The 23956-nt window shown below is 37.1% G+C and overlaps 1 protein-coding gene and 1 long non-coding RNA gene across 2 annotated transcripts in view; one reads left to right on the top strand and one right to left on the bottom strand.

Annotated features, from left to right (window-relative positions):
* The window catches only part of LOC106504743, a 293971-nt gene that overhangs the window by 13708 nt on the left and 256307 nt on the right, over positions 1-23956 (top strand). The window contains exon 3 of the long non-coding RNA XR_002346462.1: positions 2626-2687. This is a non-coding gene — a long non-coding RNA (uncharacterized LOC106504743). The remainder of the gene's footprint in view (positions 1-2625; positions 2688-23956) is intronic.
* Positions 14627-23956, bottom strand: part of ENPEP (glutamyl aminopeptidase) — a 92511-nt gene continuing 83181 nt past the window's right edge. Inside the window, 2 exon segments of the mRNA NM_214017.1 lie at positions 14627-15422; positions 16728-16806. Of these exon segments, the coding sequence (NP_999182.1) occupies positions 15285-15422; positions 16728-16806 (217 nt within the window). The 3' untranslated portion in view covers positions 14627-15284.

The following is a 23956-nucleotide window of genomic DNA, read 5'->3' on the forward strand; positions in this document are numbered from 1 at the left end:
AAAGTGCGAAATTCCCTGGCGCTGTCCTTTGTGGAAACTGAAAATGTCTGTCCCTGGACGTTCCTAAAGCTTTCCGGTTGTCCCTGTGTGGAGCGCGGAGCGTTATTTGCACCGAAGCAGGAGAGCTGTCGCTGTAGACAGACCTCACTTAACAGCACCGCTCTTTGAGTTTTAGGCAAAGGTAACGTCGGTGTCTTTGTAGCAATAATTGATGAGGAAAAACATTTTCTTTATTTAAATTTCATAAGTAGTGAGAAAGGGAAACGTTTATGTGGTGTATTTCCAGCCTTTCCCTTGCACTGCCCGAGAAAAGGTCCCCCTTTGAAAAGATGAAAGGGATTCAGGAAAATTCATTCTCTCAGGTGAAGATATTTCTCGTCTCCTCAGAATATGTCTTCTTTTGCTCACCCTTGATTTAGGGAGATAGAAAGGCTAAGTGAGAATTGGACTCAGTCGGACTTCGTTCATCAAACCTATCTGTTTTCATTTAGGTTTTGTCAGCCCTTTCCTTCCTTACAATTAAATACTGTCTCCCACGTCCTGCGGGCCCCCCCCCCCCCGCGCGCCATGGTTCAGGTAGTAGCCCATTCCATTAATAGCGTATCTCTGTCTACAGAGAAACTGCACATATAGAAAAGAATACGAATAAAATAGTAACTATTAAGAACACTCAAAGTGGGGGTGCAGTTATTATTTGCTAAGGTGATTAGCGAGCTTTCCTGGGTTTCTTGGACGAAATGTACTTTTTGCTCAGAGCTATTAGTGAAAGAACTGGAAAGCATTTTGGTTTCTGCACGGTCACTCTGTAAAATCCTTAACCTGCCACTAGAGGCTGCTCTTAATTCTTAATATGTGAGGACTAATCTCATGAAAAGAGCTTTTTTCCGCGGTCAGTAAAGAACAGGAAACTTTGGAAATTGCATTGCTTTGCTGTTCACATGTTGTCTTTTTCCCACCCACAGTTCTTTCTTTTTAAAAATATTGTAATGTTTATTGTCATGTATATATTGTGGGTTCATATTACTCTGTTCAGTGTTTGGTACGTTGGTAACCAAGTAGATTATGAAGGCACTCTTAACTTTTGGCTTACACTTTTGTGTTTCAGCACGGTATTAGGCCTGAGATGCTTTTGGTTGCTTTTACTGAATTTTCTTTTTTGCAATTAGAAAGAACTTTTTTTTAAGGGACAATTCATGACCAAAATGCTTTGTGTATATCACTTTTCTTATTCACCATTACAGGGAATTGAATGGTTGTTCTCTTTTACCTGCTCTCTTTGTGTGTTTGTGTGTGTGTGTGTGTGTGTGTGTGTGTGTGTGTGCTTTTTAGGGCCTCACCCACAGCATAGGGAGGTTCCCAGGCTAGGGATCCAATCAGAGCTACAGCTGCCAGCCTACACCAGAGCCACAGCAACACAGGATCTGAGCCACATCTGTGACCTACACCACAGCTCACTGCAACAGTGGATCCTTAATCCTCTCAGCAAGGCCAGAGATCGAACTTGCAACATCATGGATCCTAGTCAGATTTGTTTCCACTGTGCCGTGATGGGAACTCCTACCTGCTTTCTTTTTTAATAAAATATGGATATTTAGAAAGAACTTTTCAAATAGGCAAGGTATAATTAGATCTCAAATAAGCAAAGACTAAATGAATACAAGGTGAAGATTTACAAAACGTTCTAACAGCTGAGAGAGGCTGTGATGCCTTTTCAAAGATTTACAGAAAGTTCTAACAGCTGAGAGAAGCTGTTATGCCTTTTCAAAGGCATATCGCATTCAAAATATTTTAATTTCTAGAAAGTGATGTCCACCCCTTAAGTGTCAGTGGCAAAGTGTTAATCTGCAACATTAGACTTACAGTAAACATTCAAACTTCAGATTTTTTAATAAAATAATGGATATTTAGAAAGAACTTTTCAAATAGGCAAGGTATAATTAGATCTCAAATAAGCAAAGACTAAATGAATACAAGGTGAAGGTTTACAAAAAGTTCTAACAAGACCTGCCCTTTTTGACTTCTAAGTCTCATTGCAACTTGCAAAAAGGTTGCATTTCAGCATTTATTGAGCTCCTGTTTTGTGCCAGTTACTGTGCTAGGTGTTTTATGTAAACTTATCTCATTTTATCCTGAAAGTCTTCTTAAGCAGATATTAGCACCTTTTTAAAATGAGGAAATAGGCTTAGTGAAGTTAAAAATAACTTGTTCAGGATCCAACAGTTATGAAGAGGTGAAGCAGAGACCAGAGCTGGTCTGGTTGATGGCATAGCCCATCCTCTTTCTAGTTCATCATGCTGGAAGAAATTTAGCAAGAACAAGGGCACTATTAAGGAATCATTTATATACTTGATAAATAGTACTTGAATCTTATCTTCATCAACCAAATTCCATACCTGTTCAGATTTCCTTCATTTCTATCTATTGCTCTTTTCCTGTTTCAAGATGCCATCGAGGGTACCATTTTGCATTTAATGGTTGTGTGTCCTTGGCACTCCTCTTGGTTGTAACAATTTCTCAGACTTTATTGTTTTTGATGACTTTGACAGTTTTGAGTACAAGTCCTATATTTTGTAGAACATCACTCAGTTGCAATTTGCCTGATGTTTTTCTCATTATTGCATTTAGGTTATGGATTTGGGGAGAATGACCACAGAGGTGAAGTGCCGTCTCATCACATCATGTGAAAGGTACATATTATCAGTATCGCTGCTGTTGACATGGAACACTGGCTGAGTAGTATTTCTCAGGGTCTCCACTTTAAAGTTGCCTTTTTCTCCCTGTCTGTGCTATACTCTAGAAGGAGGTCATTGTGCATAGTCCACACTTGAAAGGGAAGCTGTGCTCCACCTCCTTGAGGGCAGAGTATCTACATCAGTTATACGGACTTTTGTATGGAGGTTTATGTACTCTTCCCCATTAATTAATTAATTTAATCGTTAATCAGTGTGGGCACATGGATATTTATTTTATACTTTGGGTTATAATTCAGTACTACTTCATTTATCAATTCATCCATTTTTGGCCATTGGGAGCTTTTTCGGTTGGTTTCTCTGTCCCTCGCTTTCACATACTTCCATGATTGTGAGGAGTTTTATTTTGTTTTTGCTTCCCTACTTTCTATCACTATAAGATGCTCCAGACTCTTCTTGTATACTTCCTGCACTAGTCCTAAAATCAGCCATTTTTCCAAGGAGTCCTGCTTTCTTTTCTTGGAAAATAGCAATAGGAATCAGAATATGGGTGCTAAATGTGCTCAGTACCACTGGAGTATTGTTGCTTCTAGTCTTTGACAGCTGATAGAACAAGAAAAAATGTGTGTGCATACTGAAATCCCTGTACACGCATATCTATGAATTTCTCTATGTGTAACCATCTGTCTCTATATGAAGCGAAACATGAGTTCATAATGATGCCTCACACTCTAATTCGTTACCACATGGATCATTCTAGCCTCCTTCCCCTGCTTATTTGTAACCTCTCATTCCCATAGTGCGAAACCTGGCTCCCAGTGCCTGCCATCCATTTGCTTAATTGTTCAGTTCCACCAGATATGTAAGCAGTGTCAGAAGGGTGAACCAGAACTCCTGTGAGAAACAACTTTATCAACTAAAGTACAGCACTTATACACAGTTTCTTCTGCCCTGAGTCTTATAGACTCTGCTCATTTTCATAATTATAGAGGTCAGCACTTTCCCCTCTACCCTATTTGGTGAGTTTGTAAATAAATTTGTATTAAGTTAGATCTTCTGGGGGTCAAATTCTGTATTCAGTCTGGGATCTTCTCCAAATGATTTTTTTTTCTTATTTTCACATATTAATGTTTATCCCTTGTGCTGTAAAATTCCATGAGTGTTGACAAATGTAAGAGCTATAGATTTTTCAGATATAAGTTTTGGAGGCATCTCTCTAAATATGACAGTGAAAGTCATGCAGACATGGAGCCCCAGGGGTAGCATGTGGAATAAAAAATAGGAAGAAGGAATACAGAACTTGGGAAACTTCAACATTTAAGGGGCAGGCGGAGGAAGAGAAAACAGAAAAAAGAGAATGAGAAAGAGTGGTCAGAGATGTATGAGAGAGAGTGAGAGAGCGCTCTAAGGAAGCCAGAGGAAGCGAATGTCAAGAAGGAGGATGTTCGGGGTTGAATGGTGTCACCCCAAAAATTCATTCGTTGAAATCCTAACCCCCAGTACCTCAGAATGTGACTTTAATTGGAGATAGAATCTTTACAGAGGTAATCAAGTGAAAGTGAAATGTTTAGGGTGAGCCTAATTCAAAATGACTGGTGTCTTTATGAAAAGGGGGAATTTGGACACAGAGATACACACACAGGGAGAGTGCCAGGTGAACATGAAGATAGCCATCTAAAACATCAAGAGAGGCTTGGGGCAGATCCTTCCTCCATAGCACTCAGAAGTAAAGATGTCAACCCTGCACACCTCTTGATTTCGGGCATTAGCCTCCAAAACAGTGAGACAACAAATTTCCGTGGTTTAAGCCACTCAGTTTGTAGCACTTTAGAAAACTAATGTGGAAAGAGTAGTCAGTTTTCTCGGTTGCTTGCTAATTGTTTGGGCAAGATGAGACTGACTTAGCAAGAACCATCATACTGAGGTGGATTGAGGAGTGAATAATAGGTGACCAGGTGGAGACTAGTCATAGGTTTTGCTTTAAGTAAACTGGCGATGCAGGGAAGGAAGACAGTTTGTTGAGGCTCTCACCACTTCAAACTTCCCACTTAATTGTACTTGATTCTCTTGCTACTTCTGATCGCTTTACATTTAAAAGAAATCACATTAGTATTTCTGATTCTTTATTTTCAGTATATTATTTCTCTATTCAGAAAATTTTAGTGATGCTCTCATGACATTATTAATTAACATTTGTTAAGTAGAGCAATGGGTGCTGAATGGTGAGTCATGGTTCAGCAGACCACTAGAGAAATTAGAAGTACAGGGCATGCCTTGAGGGGCCTCGTGGGGAGGTCAAGGCAGAGTACAGATAGAATGATAAGACCTGGAGAACATGCTTTCATTAGAGTCCACGAGTGGAGTGCTTTGGGGTTCCCTGGGCTAGGGCAGAATTGGTTAATTCAGATCAAAAGAGCAGGGTTTTGGTAAGCTCCATGGGGTATCTAAGGAACACATAAGAGGAATGCCATGGGAGAAGAGGAGACTATTGATTACAAGAGCTTTTGGGGGTGCTATATCAGGAACTTGTGACTTTGTGGGTTGTTATCTAGGCCATGCGCTTATATGAGGGGCTTGTGTCAGTTTAAGGTCCCTATAGGCCACTTGACCAAACCAAATGATGCCGAGGAAGCAATATCATGGAGTAGTTTAGCTAAATTCTTGACAATTTCCTTAATTGCCTGTGGAGTAAAGGCCTCAGGTTAATTTTCAAGACTTCACATATTCTGGACTCTACTACATCAGTTCAAGTTTATGATCCTGCATTGTGATCCTAGTCCCTTCTTTCTTCTACATTGTGTCCAGTTTATAAAATCTCCAGCCTTTGTTTCCCCAACTTTGTTGTGTCTCTCTAGCTATATGTTACTCATCCTTCAAGAAAAAGTTTAAGCTGTAATTCAAACAAGACTTATCCAACTCTTTAAATTACTGCTTAAGCCTTTTTGATAGTTTTTGTTATTAAGATATCAATTGAAAACTAGCAATTTATGTTTATTTACTACTGTACATTTAAAGATGTGTCTTCGGAGGCAAACAGTAGAATATTGGGAATATTTCTAAATAATGCTAGTCAGACAGTCCTACTTTTATCTAAAAACCCCACATAGTACATCGGTTAGCTGATGTGGTTGAACAAACATAGTTTTGTGCAGTCTGGGAGAAACTCCATATTGGTGTCAGAGTTTTAGTCCATCAGCAATTTATATGTCTTCTTCTTCCTAGCCAACTGAGAGATAAATAAGGGTTGTTACAAATAAAGACCAGGTTGGAGGACATTGCGTAGGAGGCCAGTAATGATGATGATCCCAGAGAATTAGGTAGACTCACCACTCTGCCACAGGTCCTGATCAGCTTCATGCCCACTTTCTGTACCCCACAGGGAGCCTTTATTGCTAAGTTTGCGTGTTTTTTGTTTTTGTTTTTGTTTTTGTTGGTCTTTTTAGGATGCATCAGTGGCACATGGAAGTTCCCAGGCTAGGGATCAAATTGGAGCTGTAACTGCCAGGCACAGCCACAGCAACATAGGATCCAAGCCATGTCTGTGACCTTCACTGCAGCTCACAGCAACACTGGATCCTTAACTCACTGAGTGAGACCAGGGATCGAACCCATGTCCTCATGGATACTAGTCTGATTCGTTACCACTGAGCCACAATGAGAACTCCTGCTAAGTTTGCTTTATTTCTGAAAATATCGGAACATATACTCTGAACAGGTAGACTCCCGGAAGAGGAAAGAAGTGTGAATTGATGCAAGTAGGCACAGTTCTTGCTCCTAAATAAGATGTAGCTTGGGTCTGGCATTGCTGTGGCTCTGGTGTAGGCCAGCAGCTGCAGCTCTGATTCGACCCCTAGCTTGGGAACCTCCATATGCCACAGGTGTGGCCCTAAAAAAAAAAAAGACAAAAATAAGAATATCCACATGAGAAAATCTAAGCATGGCAGTCAGAACCAGAATCTAGGGTTGATTTTAAGGGTACTGTTACGTGGCCAAATTTGATGAGTGAGGTTAGAATCCCAGTTGACCACTAGGACTCTTCTCAGCTTTGTAAATTAAGGCCAACTTCCCTAAATGTTATAGATCCCATGTTGCTCTGTTCTATTCTCAAGTTATGACTGCACATTTGGTTTAAAAGTTTAAGCTAAACTTTGATAATTTATGTACAGTCATTGACTAATGACCTGATCCAGAGTGTAGCCTATGACTTTATAATTAAAGGGGAAAAAAAAGCACAGTCCTTTACGTACCCCAAATTATACACGTAGTTTACCAAGGATTTTGTGTGTAAGTTTTTTATAGCTTCCTTCTTGATAAAATTCAAGTTTAGACCTTTCTGAAAAATCAGAACATTGAATCTCCTTATTATCATGTTGTGGATAAATCTTTTAGGAATAGTATACATTTATTTGGGCTTTTGTTGATCCTTAGACCTGGACCTTTAATTCCTTGGGTAGGAATCAGTTACACCACTCAGGAATTATCATTGTTATAATGTTGACATAGGTCCTTCCAATTATAATACATCTTCAATTTATCTTGACACATTAATTGCAAAGATATCTTAAAGATTTTATAATACTTTATCAAAAGTTTTATTTTTTTCCCTTAAGGGAAGATGACTGAGAAGGAAGCTTAGCAATATTTTCTTTAAATTTTTCTTGGGTTAAAACAGTTGGAGTCATCCTGTACGTCCTATAATGTGGGGACCTTAATCTTTAGCCAGTGTTTTAGATAGATGATGCAAAATTATTTATCTGGGAAAATCCTACCTTTGCACAATGGTTCTACTTTTGGAGCGGACTTTTACTCAGACAGTTGCTTCTCAACATTTATAATAGTATGTCAACATTTCCTTCAGTTCATCTGATTGTTAAAGTAGCAAGATAGAAAAATCTGTATTCAAATTCACTACTGTTTTGATGAAACATAAAAACTCAGTTGAAAATAGTATTTTCGAGAGGTTATCTGAAGGAAATATAGTCCATTTCATCTGTCTAGAAGTCCTAAAATTTAACTTTAGATTAAGTCAGATACCAATTAGATGTATATACTTGGACACTATTATTTTGGCTTTCTGTAGAATTGTTTTTGAGAATTGACCTGAATTTAGCAGAATTTACCACATTTTACCAGAATTATGGGTATAAAAGTCTGCTTAGAATGAGCTCAAGGGAGAAATTTTATTTTATTTTATTTTTAAATTTTTTTTGCTTTTTATGGCTGCAGCCATGGCATATGGAGCTTCCAAGGCTAGGGGTCAAATTGGAGCTACAGCTGCTGGCCTACACCACAGCCACAGCAATGCAGAATCCGAGCCACATCTGAGACCTACACCATAGCTCACAGCAATGCCAGATCCTTAACCCACTGAGCAAGGCCAGGGATCGAACCCGCAACCTCATGGTTCCTAGTCAGATTTGTTTTGGCTGTGCCACAACAGGAACTCCAAGGGAGAAATTTTAGGCAACTCTTTTTTGTATTGGGTTTGCCTTTTATTCTCTGATAAAGGTAACTGTGCCAGTTTCTAGAACAGATCTTAGACATAAATGCTCAATGATATTGATTGAATTAATAGGTGAGTATTTTTAGGTTTTATCTAAAAGGGATTCCTAATAGTGAACTTTCTAGGTTTGATGGCATACTCATTTAAAATATGATCGTTTCTGTTAAGTTCTCCTCTAAAAAAAGCAGAGACAACTCTTTAGATGAATTTTGCAGTCAGTAAAGGAGATATCTGAAACAAGAAATAGGGTTAAGAGATTTTTTTTTTTTTAACTTTTAACATTTTGGGAAATAATAGCATGGTTCCCTGCTGATGCAATGAAGCTAGTAGATAAGGAAACACTGATGGTATAAGAGAGAGAATGTAGATTTACTAGTGCAATGCTTTGAGCAGTTGAATAAAAATGAGATCTAGTGCCTTGGCCTTAGCTAGGAGCTTAGCCATAATGGAAAAGAAAGTAGAACATGTAGGAATGAATACTGGTGTCTTATATTAGTGTATAGGAACATCATAGTTTATTTTACAAGTTTAGTAACTAGCATAGGTTTTTCACTTTCAGGAGCTGTGCAGTGAAAATCTTTTCATCTTTGTATACCAAGTAAATGCCTTTATACAGCATCTAAAGGATAAGTCTCTAGAAATTGTATTGCTGGATCAAAGGAAAAGCATATTTAAAATTATAAAATATGTTTTCAAATTCCTTCCCATTTACCAGCTTTGATGAAAGTGCAATTTTCCCATCCCCTCACCAATTTTACCAGTCTCTTTAGTTTTGGTTAATCTGGTAGGTAAAAAATGGTATCTCTGTTTTGATTTCATGTATTTGGAGATATTCCTTCTCTTTTTTAAATTTCTGGGTGACTTTTAAAAATATCTCATCGAAGAGTTCCTGTTGTGGCTCAGCGGAAATGAATCTGACTAGCCTCCATGAGGACACAGGTTCGATCCCTGGCTTTGCTCAGTGGGTTAAGGATCTGGCGTTACCTTGAGCTGAGGTGTAGGTTGCAGACGCAGCTCAGATCTGGCCTTGCTGTGGCTATGGTGTAGGTCAGGGGCTACAGCTCTGATTTGACCCCTAGCCTGGGAACCTCCGTATGCCTTGGGTGCAGCCCTAAAAAAGACAAAACAAAAGCAAAAAACATCTTATTGAGCCATGATATACATACCATAAAATTTACCTAAAGTGTACAATTAAATGGTTTTTAAGGTTCATATATTTTGTGTCATGTATCAAAATTTTATTCCTTTTCCATAATGTTCAATTACAGGTATATACTATATTTTTTAATTCATTCATAATTTGGCTTGTTTTCATTTTTGACTATTATGAATAATGTTGCTATAAACATTTGCATACAAGTTTTTGTGTGGGCATATGTTTTCATTTTTCTTGGATATATACCTAGGAATAAAATTGCTGGGTCATATAATAACTCTATGCCTGATATTTTGAAGAACTGCCAAAATGTTTTCCAAAGCAGCTGCAGCATTTTAAATTCCTACTAGCAATGTATGAAGGTTCCAATTTCTCCATATCCTTGCCAACAGTTGTTATTGTCTGTCTTTTTTTATTATTGCCATCCTAGTGGGTGTGAAGGTTTTAATTTGTATTTCACTAATAATTTATAATGTTGAGCATCTTTTCATGTGCTTATCAGATGCTCGTTTATCTTTAGAGAAATATCTGCTCAAATCTTTTGCCCATTTTTAATTGGGTCATTTGTCTTATTATTGAGTTGTAAGGGGTCTTTATATATTCTGCATACCAGTCTCTAATCAAGTATTTGATTTACAGATATTTTCTTCCATACTGTGGGTTGTCTTATCACTTTCTCGATAACATCATTTGCAGCACTAAAGTTTTAAATTTTTATGTGGTCTGATTTATTTTTTTCTTTTGTGGCTTATGCTTTTGGTGTCATGTCTAAGAAGTCATTGCCTAATCCAAGGTCACAAAAATTTACTCACATTTTTTAAAGTAGTTTTGTAGTTTAAGCTTTTAGGTCTGTGATGCATTTTGAGTTAATTTTGGGGTATGGTGTAAGAAAGTGGTTGAGCTTACTTTTTGGCATGTGGATATCCAGTTATCCTCGCACCATTTATTAAAAAAATCTGTTTTCCCCCGTTCAATTGTCTTGTCAAAAATCAAATGACCATATATATAAGTATTTATTTCTGGACTCTCATTTCTATTCCATTAACCTATATGTCTATCCTTATGGCAGTATCATATTGTATTACTGTAGCTGTGTAGTAAGTTTCAAATTTGAGAAATGTTAGTTCTACAACTTTGTTCTTATTTTGAGATTCTTTTGGTTATTCTGTGTTCACTTCAACATGAATTTTATCATCAGGTTATCAGTTTCTGCAAAAAAGAAAGCTGGGATTTTATAGGGATCATGTTGGATCTATAGATCAATTTGGGGAGTATTGCTGTTTTCACAATATTAAGTCTTCCAATCTATGAACCTGAGATGTCTTTCCATCTATTTAGACCTTTAAATCTTTTCAATAATGTTTCTTAGTTTTAGGTCTACAAGTTTTAACCTTCTTTTGTTAAATTTATTCCTAAGTATTTTAGCCATTTAGGTGGTCTTGGGATGTAGTTAATTTCATTTTCTTATTTGTAATTGCTAGAGTATAAAATACAATTAATTTTTGTATATTGACCTCAACTTTGCTGAACTCATTTATTAGTAATTGTGTGTGAATGTGTGTGTGTGCCTTAGTATTTTCTATGTGCAAGATCATGTCATTTGATAATGGAGATCATTTTACTCTTTCCCTTTTCAATTTGGATGTCTCTTGTTTCCTTTTCTTACTTAATTGCCATTGCAAGAACTTCCACTACAATGTTGAGTAGGGTTGCAAGTGTAAACATCCTTGTTCTATTACTGATCTTAGGGGCAAAACATTCAGTCTTTTACCTATATGTGTAATGTTAGCTGTTGGTGTTTCATAGGTGCCCTTTACCAGGTTGAGGAAGCTCCATTCTGTTACTAGCTTGTTGAATGTTTTATCGTGAAAGGGTGCTGGACTTTGTCAAATGCTTCTTCAGTACTATGGGGATGATCATGTGGTTTTTGTCCTTATTCTGTCAACATAGTATATCACATTGATTTTCATATGTCAAAATAACTTTGTGTTCTTGGGTAAATTCCACTTGGCAGTTGGTCATGGTCTTTAATCATTTTTTTTTTTATGTTGCTAGATTTGGTTTGCTAGTATTTTGTTTATATATTCAAAAAGGATGTTGACCTGTAATTTTGGAGATTTTTTTCTTGTGATGTCTTTGCCTGACTGTGGGGTCACAGTACTAATGACCTCATAGAGTAAATTGCTAAGTGTTCCCTCTTCATCTGTTTTTTGCAAGTTTGTGAAGGATTGGTACTAATTTTTCTTTAAATGTTTGGTAGAATTGGTTAAGGAAGCTATCTGGTCCTGATCTTTTCCTTTTGGGAAGTGTTTTCTTTTTAATTATTAAATAAACCTCTTTAGTTGTTGTATGTCTATTCAGATTATCTATTTCTTCTTGAGTCAGTTTGATAGTTTGTGTTTTTCTAGGAATTTGTCCATTTCACCTGTTATCTAATTTGTTGGCAAATGGTTATACATAATTTCTATTTATTTATTTATTTTAATCTCTGTAAGGTTGGTAGTGATGTCTCTTCTTTCATTCCTAGTTTCAGTAATTTAAGTCTTCTCACTTTTTTTCTTGGTCAATCTGGCTAAAAGTTTGTCAATTTTGCTCATTTCAGAGAACCAATTTTTGGTTTCATTGTTTTTATTCTGAAATTCAGGCTAAGAGAACAGTCTCTATCTGGAACATTGCTGGATCTAATGGCATAAGAAAAATGGACAACAAGGCAAACCATTTGCTGCCTCTGGACATTTCTGCCTGAAATCAACACGTATCACTTTCACTCATATTTCACCAGCCAAAGCAAGTCACATAATCATGGTAGACTTCAGTGGGATGAGAAAATGGAATTTTCTCTAGGGAGGGGTAGTTACTATTTATGAACAATAACATAGTCTGACACATTGCCTTTCCTTAGAACCTTCAGTTGCTTAGGCTTCGTTGTTCCTGAATCCAACTTTATATTATTCTCCAAACTGACGTCTTAAGTGAGGACTAAGAGATCTCATAACAGTAACAAAAACAGCATCTAATGTTTATTGAGTGATTATTATTTCCCCACACGTACATCCTTTACATGCATTTTTTGAATTTAATCCTCACAACAACCCACTGAGGTAGTGATTATTTTTATCCCCACTTTATAGATGAGAAAACTGAACAACAGTGAGATTAAGGGCAAGTAGATGAAATTCAAACCCAGATCACTTTAACTGTAAAACACACGTTTCTACTTGAACACATGGTTAAGAATATAGATTCTGGTGATAAACTGACTAGCTTCTATTTTTATGGCCTTGGGTAACTTCTATGACTTCTTTATTTCAGTTTCTCCATCTGTAAGATAGGGATATTAACAGTACCTACCTCATGGGGTTTTTGTAAAATTTAAATATAGAAATTGATGTATATGAAGTGCTTGCGTTTTGAGCAGGGCTTGGTATAAAAAGGAGTTGGCTATTATATTATCATTATTATTATTTTGCAAGGTTTTGGAAAGCTTCATTGGTAATTCTACTCCCCTTCCTTCTGTTTCCTGCTTATTTTTAACCTGCTTTGAGAATCACTGCTCTAGATTTTTGTTCTCACCTTATATTTATCTATTTTGGGACTAACACTTCACCAGCATGGAGGATAAACTGTAGGAATACCATTGTCTTCAACCCAGCTGTCTATCTCTGCTTCCCAGAACTTCCCTTCCTACCTATTTCTTTTATGTTCATAGTTTATTATTTAAACTCCTAGTTTATATTTATGTGGAGCACAGCAATGATCTGGAATATAGGAATAAACTGCCTGGAAGGAAGGCAATAATTATTATTGGCCCTACTTATTGCTGCATAACTTTGCTTGTCATTTCTTCCCGTTAATTCCTTAAAGTTGGCGTTTTATTGTGGTTTAATTTTCGATACAACATACTACATTTTTTTCCCTGAAAAAATCATGACACAACCAAGTAAGCGCAGTAGTAAACTATTCTTGGCATAGATGTGTCTATTGGACATCAGCCTTTTAAAAACCAGATACTGGTCTAGTTCTGGTGAGAAGAGCCTAATGGGCTAGTAGAGTTATACTAAAGTGTGTACAGCTCTTTTTCACATGGGATGAAGAGAACTAAACACAATTCACTGTCAGTTTTAGTGCTTTAGGAAGTAGAATGAAACAATGATTTGTAGGCAAGTTGAAATCTGTTTGATTTACCACCCCCCTCAAACTTATATTTTTCTTTTAAGAATTTATTTATTACATAAAGCCAAAGGATAAACCATTCCACTTCCTTATTTGTCCACTTGAAGCAATACATAAACTTCAAGTACTGGTTTTGATTGTGGTCAATTTGAAGTTAGGGTGTTAATCCCTGTGAGGATATTGGGTTTTCCTGATGATTTATGATGTTAATCTGTTTTTTTCTTCTGAAGTAATTAATATTTTAAAAGTTGAAAGTTTTAGTGTGAAAATTTGTTTATCTTTTTTCTCTTCAGTCTGCATTTGAATTTGCCAATTTAGATATGTGGATTGAGGAGTGATCATTAAGAGACGGCAATAGGAGAGTTGACAAAGTTTGAGTCCTTGATTAGGGCACATTTTTATGTAAAGTCAAAGCTAAAATTTTGATCGTTCCCACGTGTTTCAGTTATAATCAAACCAATCTTAAATTATCTTATACTTCTTAAAGTTCCAAATATATTTAGATTTTCTAGATATAGCGGATTGCAACATAGTAATTTACCATCTTTTTTGCCTGTTGGACTCGTATTGTGGCTCTACTAGGCATCAAGTGCCATATTAAACATGTTCTTGCCACCAGCTTCTACAAAATTGATGTCTTTAATAAAGTCATTAATGTAAATTTGATCAGTGCTATTCTGTATGGACTAGGATCTAGGGGTTTATACATAAAAGTTATATATAAGAAATATCCTCAGATATGCAGAGTCATGTTGGGGACATCCATGGGTTTCGTCATTTTTCACACTTAGATCCCTAGGTTCGGTCAAAGATAAATTCTAATTCCATTTAGTTTTATGGAATAATCAGCCTTCTCTCTTTCCTGACCAGTTTCCAATTATTTAGCCCCTTTCCTCTAAAATCCATGGAGTAGAGTTAAGCACTATCTTCCCTCTAATTTCATAGCTTATTTGAAGGAGCTTTGTAGGGAATGGAGCAAGATGACAGAGTACCAAGCATGAAAAAGACTGGATTCTTGAATTTGCCTCCTGCTAAATTATTTGAGGAATGCTGCAGTCATTATTATTTGAGAGTAAAGTGACACTGGAAAACAAGGTATTTTTTTCAAGGTAATCATTCAGGTTTATTTTAAGGAGAGGAGAGTTCTTTTGTTGATTTTATAAGAACAAAGGCAACAAACACTCAGGCATGTCTTTGGCTAATTCATGAAATCCTTGAGTAAAATCTAAGCCTGGGTTACTTTGATAGGATTTAAAGAAGTAAAACATATATGAATACAATTACATTAGATTTGTATAATTCTGAATAATAAAATAAAGATTAAGATGGTAATATTGGTCCCTCAAGTACTGGTATTTAAACTTTAAAAATCAATCAAGAGAGAAGATTAAGTGGTATTTCTTTGGTACTAAAAATGTAAAACTAAGACCAAACTGTTCTATTTTCACAGGTTTAAGATACAAAGAATGATATTTAAAGACATTAAAATGGCTATTAAATTCTCTTCAGTTTGTAAAGAATCTCCTAGGAAGTACACTTGGAAGAAATCCCTGAGTACATTAACTACTCTATTAGTACCTTCCTTCATAAACAAAGAGGAACAATTTAAAAGCTTTGCAAGACATATAAACACAGTACTTAGAAAAAGCAGTGTCTATGTATGACTCTCTTCCTAGTGCTTGTAAATTAGGCCACCAGATATTTAACAGGAAAAACAATAGATTCACAGAATTAATATATGATATTTGAACACATTAACCGTTCAATTAAAAAACCAGTCTCTTATGGTGTCTCTGTTTTGTTTTAGCCATTCAATATTGTTTTTTACTGTTTCCAGTACTTGCTCTCTAGGTTTTTCTCCTGCTCCAGCTTCTGGATATCTTTTGAAAAAGCTCTCCATCTATAAAAGAGAAGGAAATAAGGGAGTAATTTTAAGCCCAATTATTCTTCAAATTTTTTTTTACACTCTGGATTTGTTTCCTTCTTCTCTGGAAATTCAGCATCACTGTACAACATTGAGATATATCTTTTGGTGCATCATTTAAATTGAGCCCATCTCTCATTAGCGCTCATTCCCCATGGCTTTTTGTTGTTGTTGTTGTTGTTGTTTTTTGTTTTTTTAGGGCTGCTCCCGTGGCATATGGAGGTTCCCAGGCTAGGGGTCTAAGTAGAGCTGTAGGTGCCGGCCTATGCCACAGCCTAGCAATGCAGGATCTGAGTCTCATCTTCGACCTACACCACAGCTCACGGAAACACCGGATTCTTAACCCACTGAGCGAAGCCAGGGATTGAATCTGAAACCTCATGGTTCCTAGTCGGATTCATTTCCGCTGCACCACGACGGGAACTCCCCCCATGGCTTTTGGATGCCTGGCAGCATGTCCCTCAAAAGAGTCTCAGACATACTGGGGAAGGAGAGCAGCACACTGGAAGCTGGTGTGCCCTTTCTGCTTCTGCAGGTTTCTCAATTTTCTGCCTGTTCCTCAGGGTATTCCCTGGAAAATCTGGTCTGTGGAATGATCGCTTAGCTTATTAGCCTTTCTCTCCAGGAGTCTGAAGTATTTTAATATACTTTGAGTTCCCATATTGAGGGCTTATTAAAAAAAAAAACTCTGTTAAATTTGGTTCTCTTTTCCCTCTTCCCTCCAAAAGCCTCCTCCATAGTTAACCATGGTAGTATTTGCAATTTACGAAATTAATAATTATTTTGTTTCTCAACACACAGAGGAATGCTAACATTCCAGTATCTAATATAGATACTGAATATTCATAAATCTCTATTTGTCCAACATTAATGAACATTTTCTTCTTGGGAGTTGAGATACTTGAAATTTGAAAGATTTGGTCTTGGTTTTGAAATTCCCAAACTCTGAATTCTGAAAGGAATCAAATTTTGACCAGCTTATCCCAGGGTTACATTTACCTGGAAAGGGGAGACTGTTCATGATGTGGTAAACTGAATGGTCTCATGGAGCCTCCCAAGCCTCCCAAGGCCTCACCTTTCTCAACTTTTAAACTTTATTTCTTGGTTATTTGAATTTTTTCTTCAGTTTAGAAAAAAATAGGTGTACATTTACTTATATATAAGAATTATTTCTTTTTCCTTGTCTTCTGGGATCTGAGTAGAGAAAATATCATTTCTACTTGAAAAAAAAAGTGAATTATGTTCCTTCCTAGACAAGTGTAGAGAAATTTATCTTCATACCTGCCAGAGCTGTAGTTCAGTGTTGAATGGTTCTGCTATGGTGACAATCCGGCCAAGGTTTCTGTCATTGAGTGTGTATCTGAAAAGAAATTTAGGGGAGTAAAATGGTATATAAATGCCTGGAATTTTAAATCTTTTCTCTAGATACAGACATTTCGTTATCATTTTGAGAGAGTTTTTGAAAAGTAATTTTCAAAGTAAAAGAGTAAATAAATGTATTTAATTTTTTAACAATTTAAAATAATTCTATTTGGGAGAAATTCTCAGAAAGTTTTGCAGTTCTTTTTGTAGATAGATCCACACCACTTCCCCAGAGAGGGTAGACTTCTTGTTGTATTCTCCAGATCTATCTCTTTTTTTCCTACACACAGGCAGATTACACTTCTTAGCCTTTCTCATAGCTAGGTGTAGACAGGTGACCTAATTCTTATCAGTGGAAAATGAACAAAAGTGATTAATTTGATTATTTCCTAGCTTAAGTAAAGGGAAATTGCTTGCCTTGGGCTTCTTTTTTTTCCCTCCCCTTCCTCCAAGCTTCAATCACACAGATGGAATAAGATCCTAGGCCTTACCCTCGTAACTTGGAATGCTCACTTTAGGAGACCAACCTGAGTGAGAAATAATTACTTTTGTCCTTTATGCTGCTATATTTCTGTGTTTCTGTTACAGCAGAATAGCTCTATAACTTCATCCTAACTAATACTCTGTGTGTCTTCCTGCAGGTACAGAAATTTGAATATAGGCTATTTATTCTGCTTTCAAAAAGCTGTATCAGCCACTTGCATCTTTGGGGTTATGATCTATATCAGCCTGGCTAAGCACAGACACTTGAAGCTAAGTACAAAGATAGCGTTTAGAGATGATACTCTATTCCTATCCCTTATGCATTTTCTCTCTAAGAGCAAGAAGCAGAATTTTCTCTATAGACCAAAGTACAAAGTATTGTGATACAGGTCAAATTTTGACTAATCACAATGTAAGAAAAACCACAAGAACTGTATATAAACTTTGAACTGTTGGAATATTGGAGAAGGATAAAGGAAAATATATCAATATATAAAGAGGTAAACAGTAGGAAGTATTTTACATTTAAAAATTATCATAATCAGCCCCACCCATCAGAAAGCCTACAGCAAGCCCCCACACTGACTTCAGCCACAAGGGGGTCAGACGCCAGAAGTAAGAGAGGCTACAATTCTATTATCTGTAAAAAGGTCACTACACCAAAACCTATAAAAATGAAAATACAGAGAACTATAACTCAGATGAGGGAGAAAGGAAAAACCCCAGAAAATCAGCTCAGCAATAAGGAGATTCTCAGCCTCCAGGAAAAAGACTTTAGAGTGTTGATGCAAGACATTGGAAATAAACTAGAGGCAAAGATGGATAACTTACAGCAAACACTGACCAAAGAGATACAAGATATAAAACTTAAACAAGAAGAGATGCAAAATAAAATAACTGAAATAAAAAATTCACTAGAAACAGCTAACAGCAGAATACAGGAGGCAGAGGAATGAATAAGCGGGGTGGAGGACAGATTAGTGGAAATTACGGATGCAGAACAGAAAAGAGAAAAAAGATTGAAAACAAATGAAGAGAGTCTCAGAGAACTCTGGGACAATGTTAAATGCACCAACATCTGTATTATAGGGGTGCCAGAAGGAGAAGAGAGAGAGAAGGGGACAGAAAAAATATTCCAAGAGATAATAGCGGAAAACTTCCCTAACATGGGGAAGGAATCACTCACTCAAATCCAGGAAGCACAACGAGTACCATATAAAATAAACCCAAGGAGGAATACACCGAGACACATCTTAATCAAACTGACCAAAATTAAAGACAAAGAGAACATCTTGAAAGCAGCTAGGGAAAAGAAACAAGTAACATACAAGGGAACCCTAATAAGGTTATGGGCAGATTTTTCAGCAGAAACTCTGCAGGCCAGAAGGGAGTGGCATGTTATACTTAACGTGATGAAAGGAAAAAACCTCCAACCAAGAATACTCTACCCAGCAAGGCTCTCATTCAGATTTGAAGGAGAAATCAAAGCCTTCTCAGATAAGCAAAAGCTGAGAGAATTCAGCAACACTGAGCCAGCCTTACAACAAATACTAAAGGAACTTCTCTAGGCAGGAAAGAAAAGACAGCAGCAGGAAACAAAAATTCCGCAAATGACAAGGCTCACCAGTAAATGTATGAAATCACCCATGCACAATTATACCACCAAAATCAGAAATCATGAGAAGAGGTGGGTACAAATGCAGGATACTGAAGATGAACTTGCAATTAAGAGACCAACAACTTAAAACAATCTCATATACATATGTCAAAATTTCAGAATAACTGCAAACCAAAAATCTACAATTGATACACAAACAAGGAATCTCTGGAGAAGAAATATATCTCATAATAAATAAGTGCATAATCCACCATGAAGGGGGTCATATGACATCATTCTTGGAATGAAGTCTTCTTAGACCTCATTCTGATTTCCTCTCCATCAAAGAATTTATGATAATTATAATTAAATAATGAAACTGTATAATTAAATTAAAAAAAATTACTGGACCCTTATCATTGCCCCACCTGTCTCATTGTAATGCTCCTCCACCACCTTGAAGCAACCTGGCCTACTCTTTCCTACCCCCTATTAGGAAAGGTATATGGCCCACTCTCACCCCATTGCTATAGGGGTGTTATCCACCCCCAACCAACCAGCAAGTATATCATAAAAAAATAAATTAAAAAATACATAAAAATTATCACATAACAAAAGCAGAAATCATGAAGATAACAACTAAGTTTGTCACATACACATTAAAAAATTATACTAAAAAAGTTGACATAAAGTCAAAAGTGAAAATTTCTTATTGTGTTATAAAAAATCAAATATTTTCACTACAGAAAGAACCCTCACAGATTGGTAATAGAGAGAAATATGCCAACATGAAATTAGCAAAGGAATGAATCAGCAGTTTGCAAAAGAAATGTGAAGAAAAAATGTACCAGTGGAAATAGATGAAATGTTCTAATAATTAGCCACAATTTTAGTGTACTAGGTCCACTGCTCACTCCTGTCACAGACACCACTGTATTTAAATCCATTATGTCATCCCTCTTCTCTTAGAAGTCTAAGGCAAGCAGTTTCCCTTTTCTTAATGTCATCAGTCATTATCCAGAGCATAATACTCTCAGGCATCTATGCTCAACACTCTCCCTGTAATGTGTGTACCTCCTTGCCTCTGACTTAGCTCTCTAGAGCTCCCCAACCTCTCAAACCCTCCACCTAGCCCTTTGGAACTCCTTTACAGGGAATACTACAGCTTCTTTGGAGAATGTTTACTTTCCCACATCCTCCATAGCACTAGGTCAGAAAGGGAATTGCTGGGCTCATGCTCCACATTGTGGATTCCAAACCATCATTCCTTCACTCTCTTTTTAAGAACCTCTGTTCCTTAAGCTATTCCCCTTCATCTCATTTATGATACATGTTGGCATCTGACTCCTAGTCATCCTTTCTACTCCAGGACATGATTTCAAGGTCCACATGGTTGATGATTAAACAAATTTACTTCCTTAGTTTCTTAACTTCCTCATTTCAAATGATATATTTTCTTCACTGTACCTCAGCCATCAATTGCCATTATCATACCTTGTAGTCATCCATAAGTACTCTGCCTCTAAAATTATTAATATATGCACACTCCATGGCATAATTTACCTTTGACTTTCCACTATGACCATTCTTTGTCTTAATTTGGACTTCTAGCCCATTGACTATCCCTACTTTCTCCTGGATTATCAGCTCTTCCTTTCCTTTCACTTATTTCCTTATATAATTTAGATTCCATGGTCTACCATTTTCAATAACATTTTTGCCCACGCCCTAAACTCCCTTATATTTCAGTAATTTGTGTCTAGCAAAACTCCAGCTTTAGGAGTTTTCTCTGTACTTTCCTTGCTCATGTCCTCTATACCAGTTCTGTCAAGAGAGGCTACCTAACTTTTTCCATATTGTTTCACTGTAAATTCATGGATATCAATCTTAAACAGGCCCTCCGCATTGACAATTCCATATCACCCTGGCCAACGCATTCTCTCCCCACCCCCAATCTTTTTTTTTTTTTTTTTTTTTTGGTGGGTGTGGGTGTGCAGGGAGCTGCACCTAAGGCATGCAGAAGTTCCTCAGTCAGGGTTTGAACCCTCGCCACAGCAGTGACCTGAGCCACAGGAGTGACAATGCCAGTGCCAGATCCTTAACCCACTAGGCTACCAGTGAACTTCATGCTCTTCCTCTTTGAGTTGCTCTTTTCAAATGTTTTCACCCTCCTACAACCTCCAAACACTGTTCCCCTTCCATCCCTTCCCATAAATATGATCCTGCCTTCTAATTTACAGAGAAAATACAGAGTAACCTCTACATCTTTTAGCTTACAAACATACAAATATACCTACTTGCCTTCTGTCCTCTGCGCTTTGGTTCCTGTTTCTCCTACACTTTTTCAAAAACGTTAATTTTTAAAAAATCTTTTTTCTGTCTTACATATTAAATCTCTCATTCTTCACGAGATCTTTCTCATCAGCTTTTAAGAATATTAAACATATTAAAATGTCTTCCATATGAGGAAAAAATCCTCTCTTGATCTGGTATAGCTCTCTTAATATTCTTTCAGCTTTTCAGGAGACTTCCCTACATTTCTTTTTTTCTTTCTTTTTTTTTTTGGCCTTTTAGGGCCACACCCGCAGTGTATGGAAATTCCCAGGCTAGGGGGTCCAACTGGAGCTACAGCCACTGGGCTACACCACAGCCACAGCAATGCCAGATCTGAGCCATGTCTGCGACCTACACCATAGCTCACAGCAATGCCAGATCCTTAACCCACTGAGTGAGGCCAGGGATTGAACCCGCAACCTTATGGTTACTAGTCGGGATTCTTAACTGCTGACCCAAAAAGGGAACTCCTTCCATACATTTCTTGTCTCCATGCTCTCACTACTGACTATTGACTTGCTTCAATTTGAGTTCTGCCCCCACCATGTCACTGAAAAACTCTTTTTAGAGTTACCGATAAATCTTTTTATTTATTTTTTTGACTCATGGATGCTAGTCAGATTCGTTTCTGCTGAGCCGCTATGGGAACACCCTAGAGTTACCGATAAATCTAATGGGCATTATTATTCTTTTTTTTTTTTTTTTTTCGCTTTTTAGGGCCACACCTGTGGCATATGGAGGTTCCCAGGCTAGGGGTCCAATCAGAGCTACAGCTGCTGGCCTATGCAAGAGCCATAGCAAGGCCAGATCCAAGCTGCATCTGCGACCTACACCACAGCTCACGGCAACGCCAGATCCTTAACCCACTGAGCAAGGCCAGGGATTGAACCCGCAACCTTATGGTTCCCAGTCGGATTCGTTTCCACTGCACCACCAAGGGAACTCCATAAATAGTAGTTTCTCTATTTTTTGTTTTTGTTTTTTTCTTTTTTTTAGGGCTGCACCCACAGCATATGGAGGTTCCCAAGCTAGGGAGCATTTTTTATTCTTGAATTTACTCAAACTTTAATCAGTATTTGACAAGGGACTATAACTTCCTTGAGACAGGCTCTAATTTAATATCTCAAAAGAGAATCAAAGGCATTATATACAGCAAACTGAACCTGTTCTTCCACAGACATTTTTTTTCTGGAAGTATAGACCTTATCCTTGTTCCCTCACTTGTCTCCCATTTCTGGCCAACCAGGTTCTAAATGTTATTATCTCTTCATCTTCACCATTACATCCATGGTACAGTCTACCACTGTCTTTCGCTGGGACTACTCCAATAGCTTTCTAAGTGCTTTCCCCAGAATCACTCTGACCCCCACCTAGGTTTGTGCTTTACTTTACCACCAGAGCTTTCTTTTCAGTGTAAAGTTGATCATTTTACTTTCTTACTTAAAACCCTTTAGTGACTTATCATTGCCCTTGGGACAAAAGTCCAAATCTTAACGTGATCCTGAAAAGCCTCGCCCTCATCTTTCCTCTTTTCTGACAGTAGGCATTTGGCCAGGAATGCTTTGCGTCCTGTTCATCTAATTTCCTCCTGCCCTTCCTTGAGAATTCAGGTCAGTCATCACTCCCTCAGGGAGGTCCTTAACCTCCAACATCTCTTGATTTGGTCAGTTTCCCTATTATATATACTCTTTCAGCGTGCCCTGAACCTCTTCTATTTGTATTTATTACAGTTTTAAGAATACATGTATTTGTGTGGTTCCTAATCTTGATCTCCATTATTAAAATCTAAGCTCTACGAGGTCAGCCAGCCAGATCTGTTTGTCCTTATATATATTGTACCTTCAGTGCCAAGCACTGTGCCAAGCACATAGTAGATGCGCCACAGTATTTATTGAATGAAGGAATTATTTAAAATGAGATAGCAGTTTTCATGTACTCAGTTAGCAAGAATATTTTTAAATGACAGTACTAGTATTGACAAAGGTTGGAAAAATAAGCAAAATTAATAGTACATTTTGTTCTGGGTGAAAGCTTTGCAATATTCATCAGAAACTCTAAAAAGGAACAAATCATTGTGTTCCCATCATGGTTCAGCAAAAATGAACTCAGCTAGTATCCATAAGGACTTGGGTTCGATCCCAGCATTGCTCAGTGGGTAAGGATCCAGCATTGCTCTGAGCTGTGGTGTCGGTCACAGATGCGGTTCTGATTTGACCCCTAGCCTGGGAACTTCCAAAGGCCATGGGTGCAGCCCTGAAAAGTAATGAAACAAACAAACAACAAACCACATCCTTTGATATAGCATTATTACTTCTAGTATTATTTGTACCCTAAGGAAATTGTGGAGGACATTCAAGGAGAACAAAGAGTTTCAGTTTTAAAGATGTTGGTATATTATTTATACAATGGAAAATTTGCAACAATTTTATTATCCAAAAGATGGAGATCAACTGCATAAACTAAGATATATTTAGACATCAAGATATGACATAGCATTAAGAATAATACTGAAGAAGCATAAAGAATGAAAAGATGTCCATAGTACAGGATAATGTAAAAAAAGCAGGTTATAAAATCACACGTCTAACATGATTCCATTTCTGTAAATAAATAAACAACCATAGAAAAATGACCCAAGGAAAAACAGCAATGTCACAACAGGGATTATTGGTGATTTTGTATCCTTATCTGCATTTTGTGCAAAATAATACACACCCACTTTATAATAAAGAAA

Source organism: Sus scrofa, chromosome 8 (assembly GCF_000003025.6).
Source record: "Sus scrofa isolate TJ Tabasco breed Duroc chromosome 8, Sscrofa11.1, whole genome shotgun sequence".
Classification (NCBI taxonomy): Eukaryota; Metazoa; Chordata; class Mammalia; order Artiodactyla; family Suidae; genus Sus; species Sus scrofa.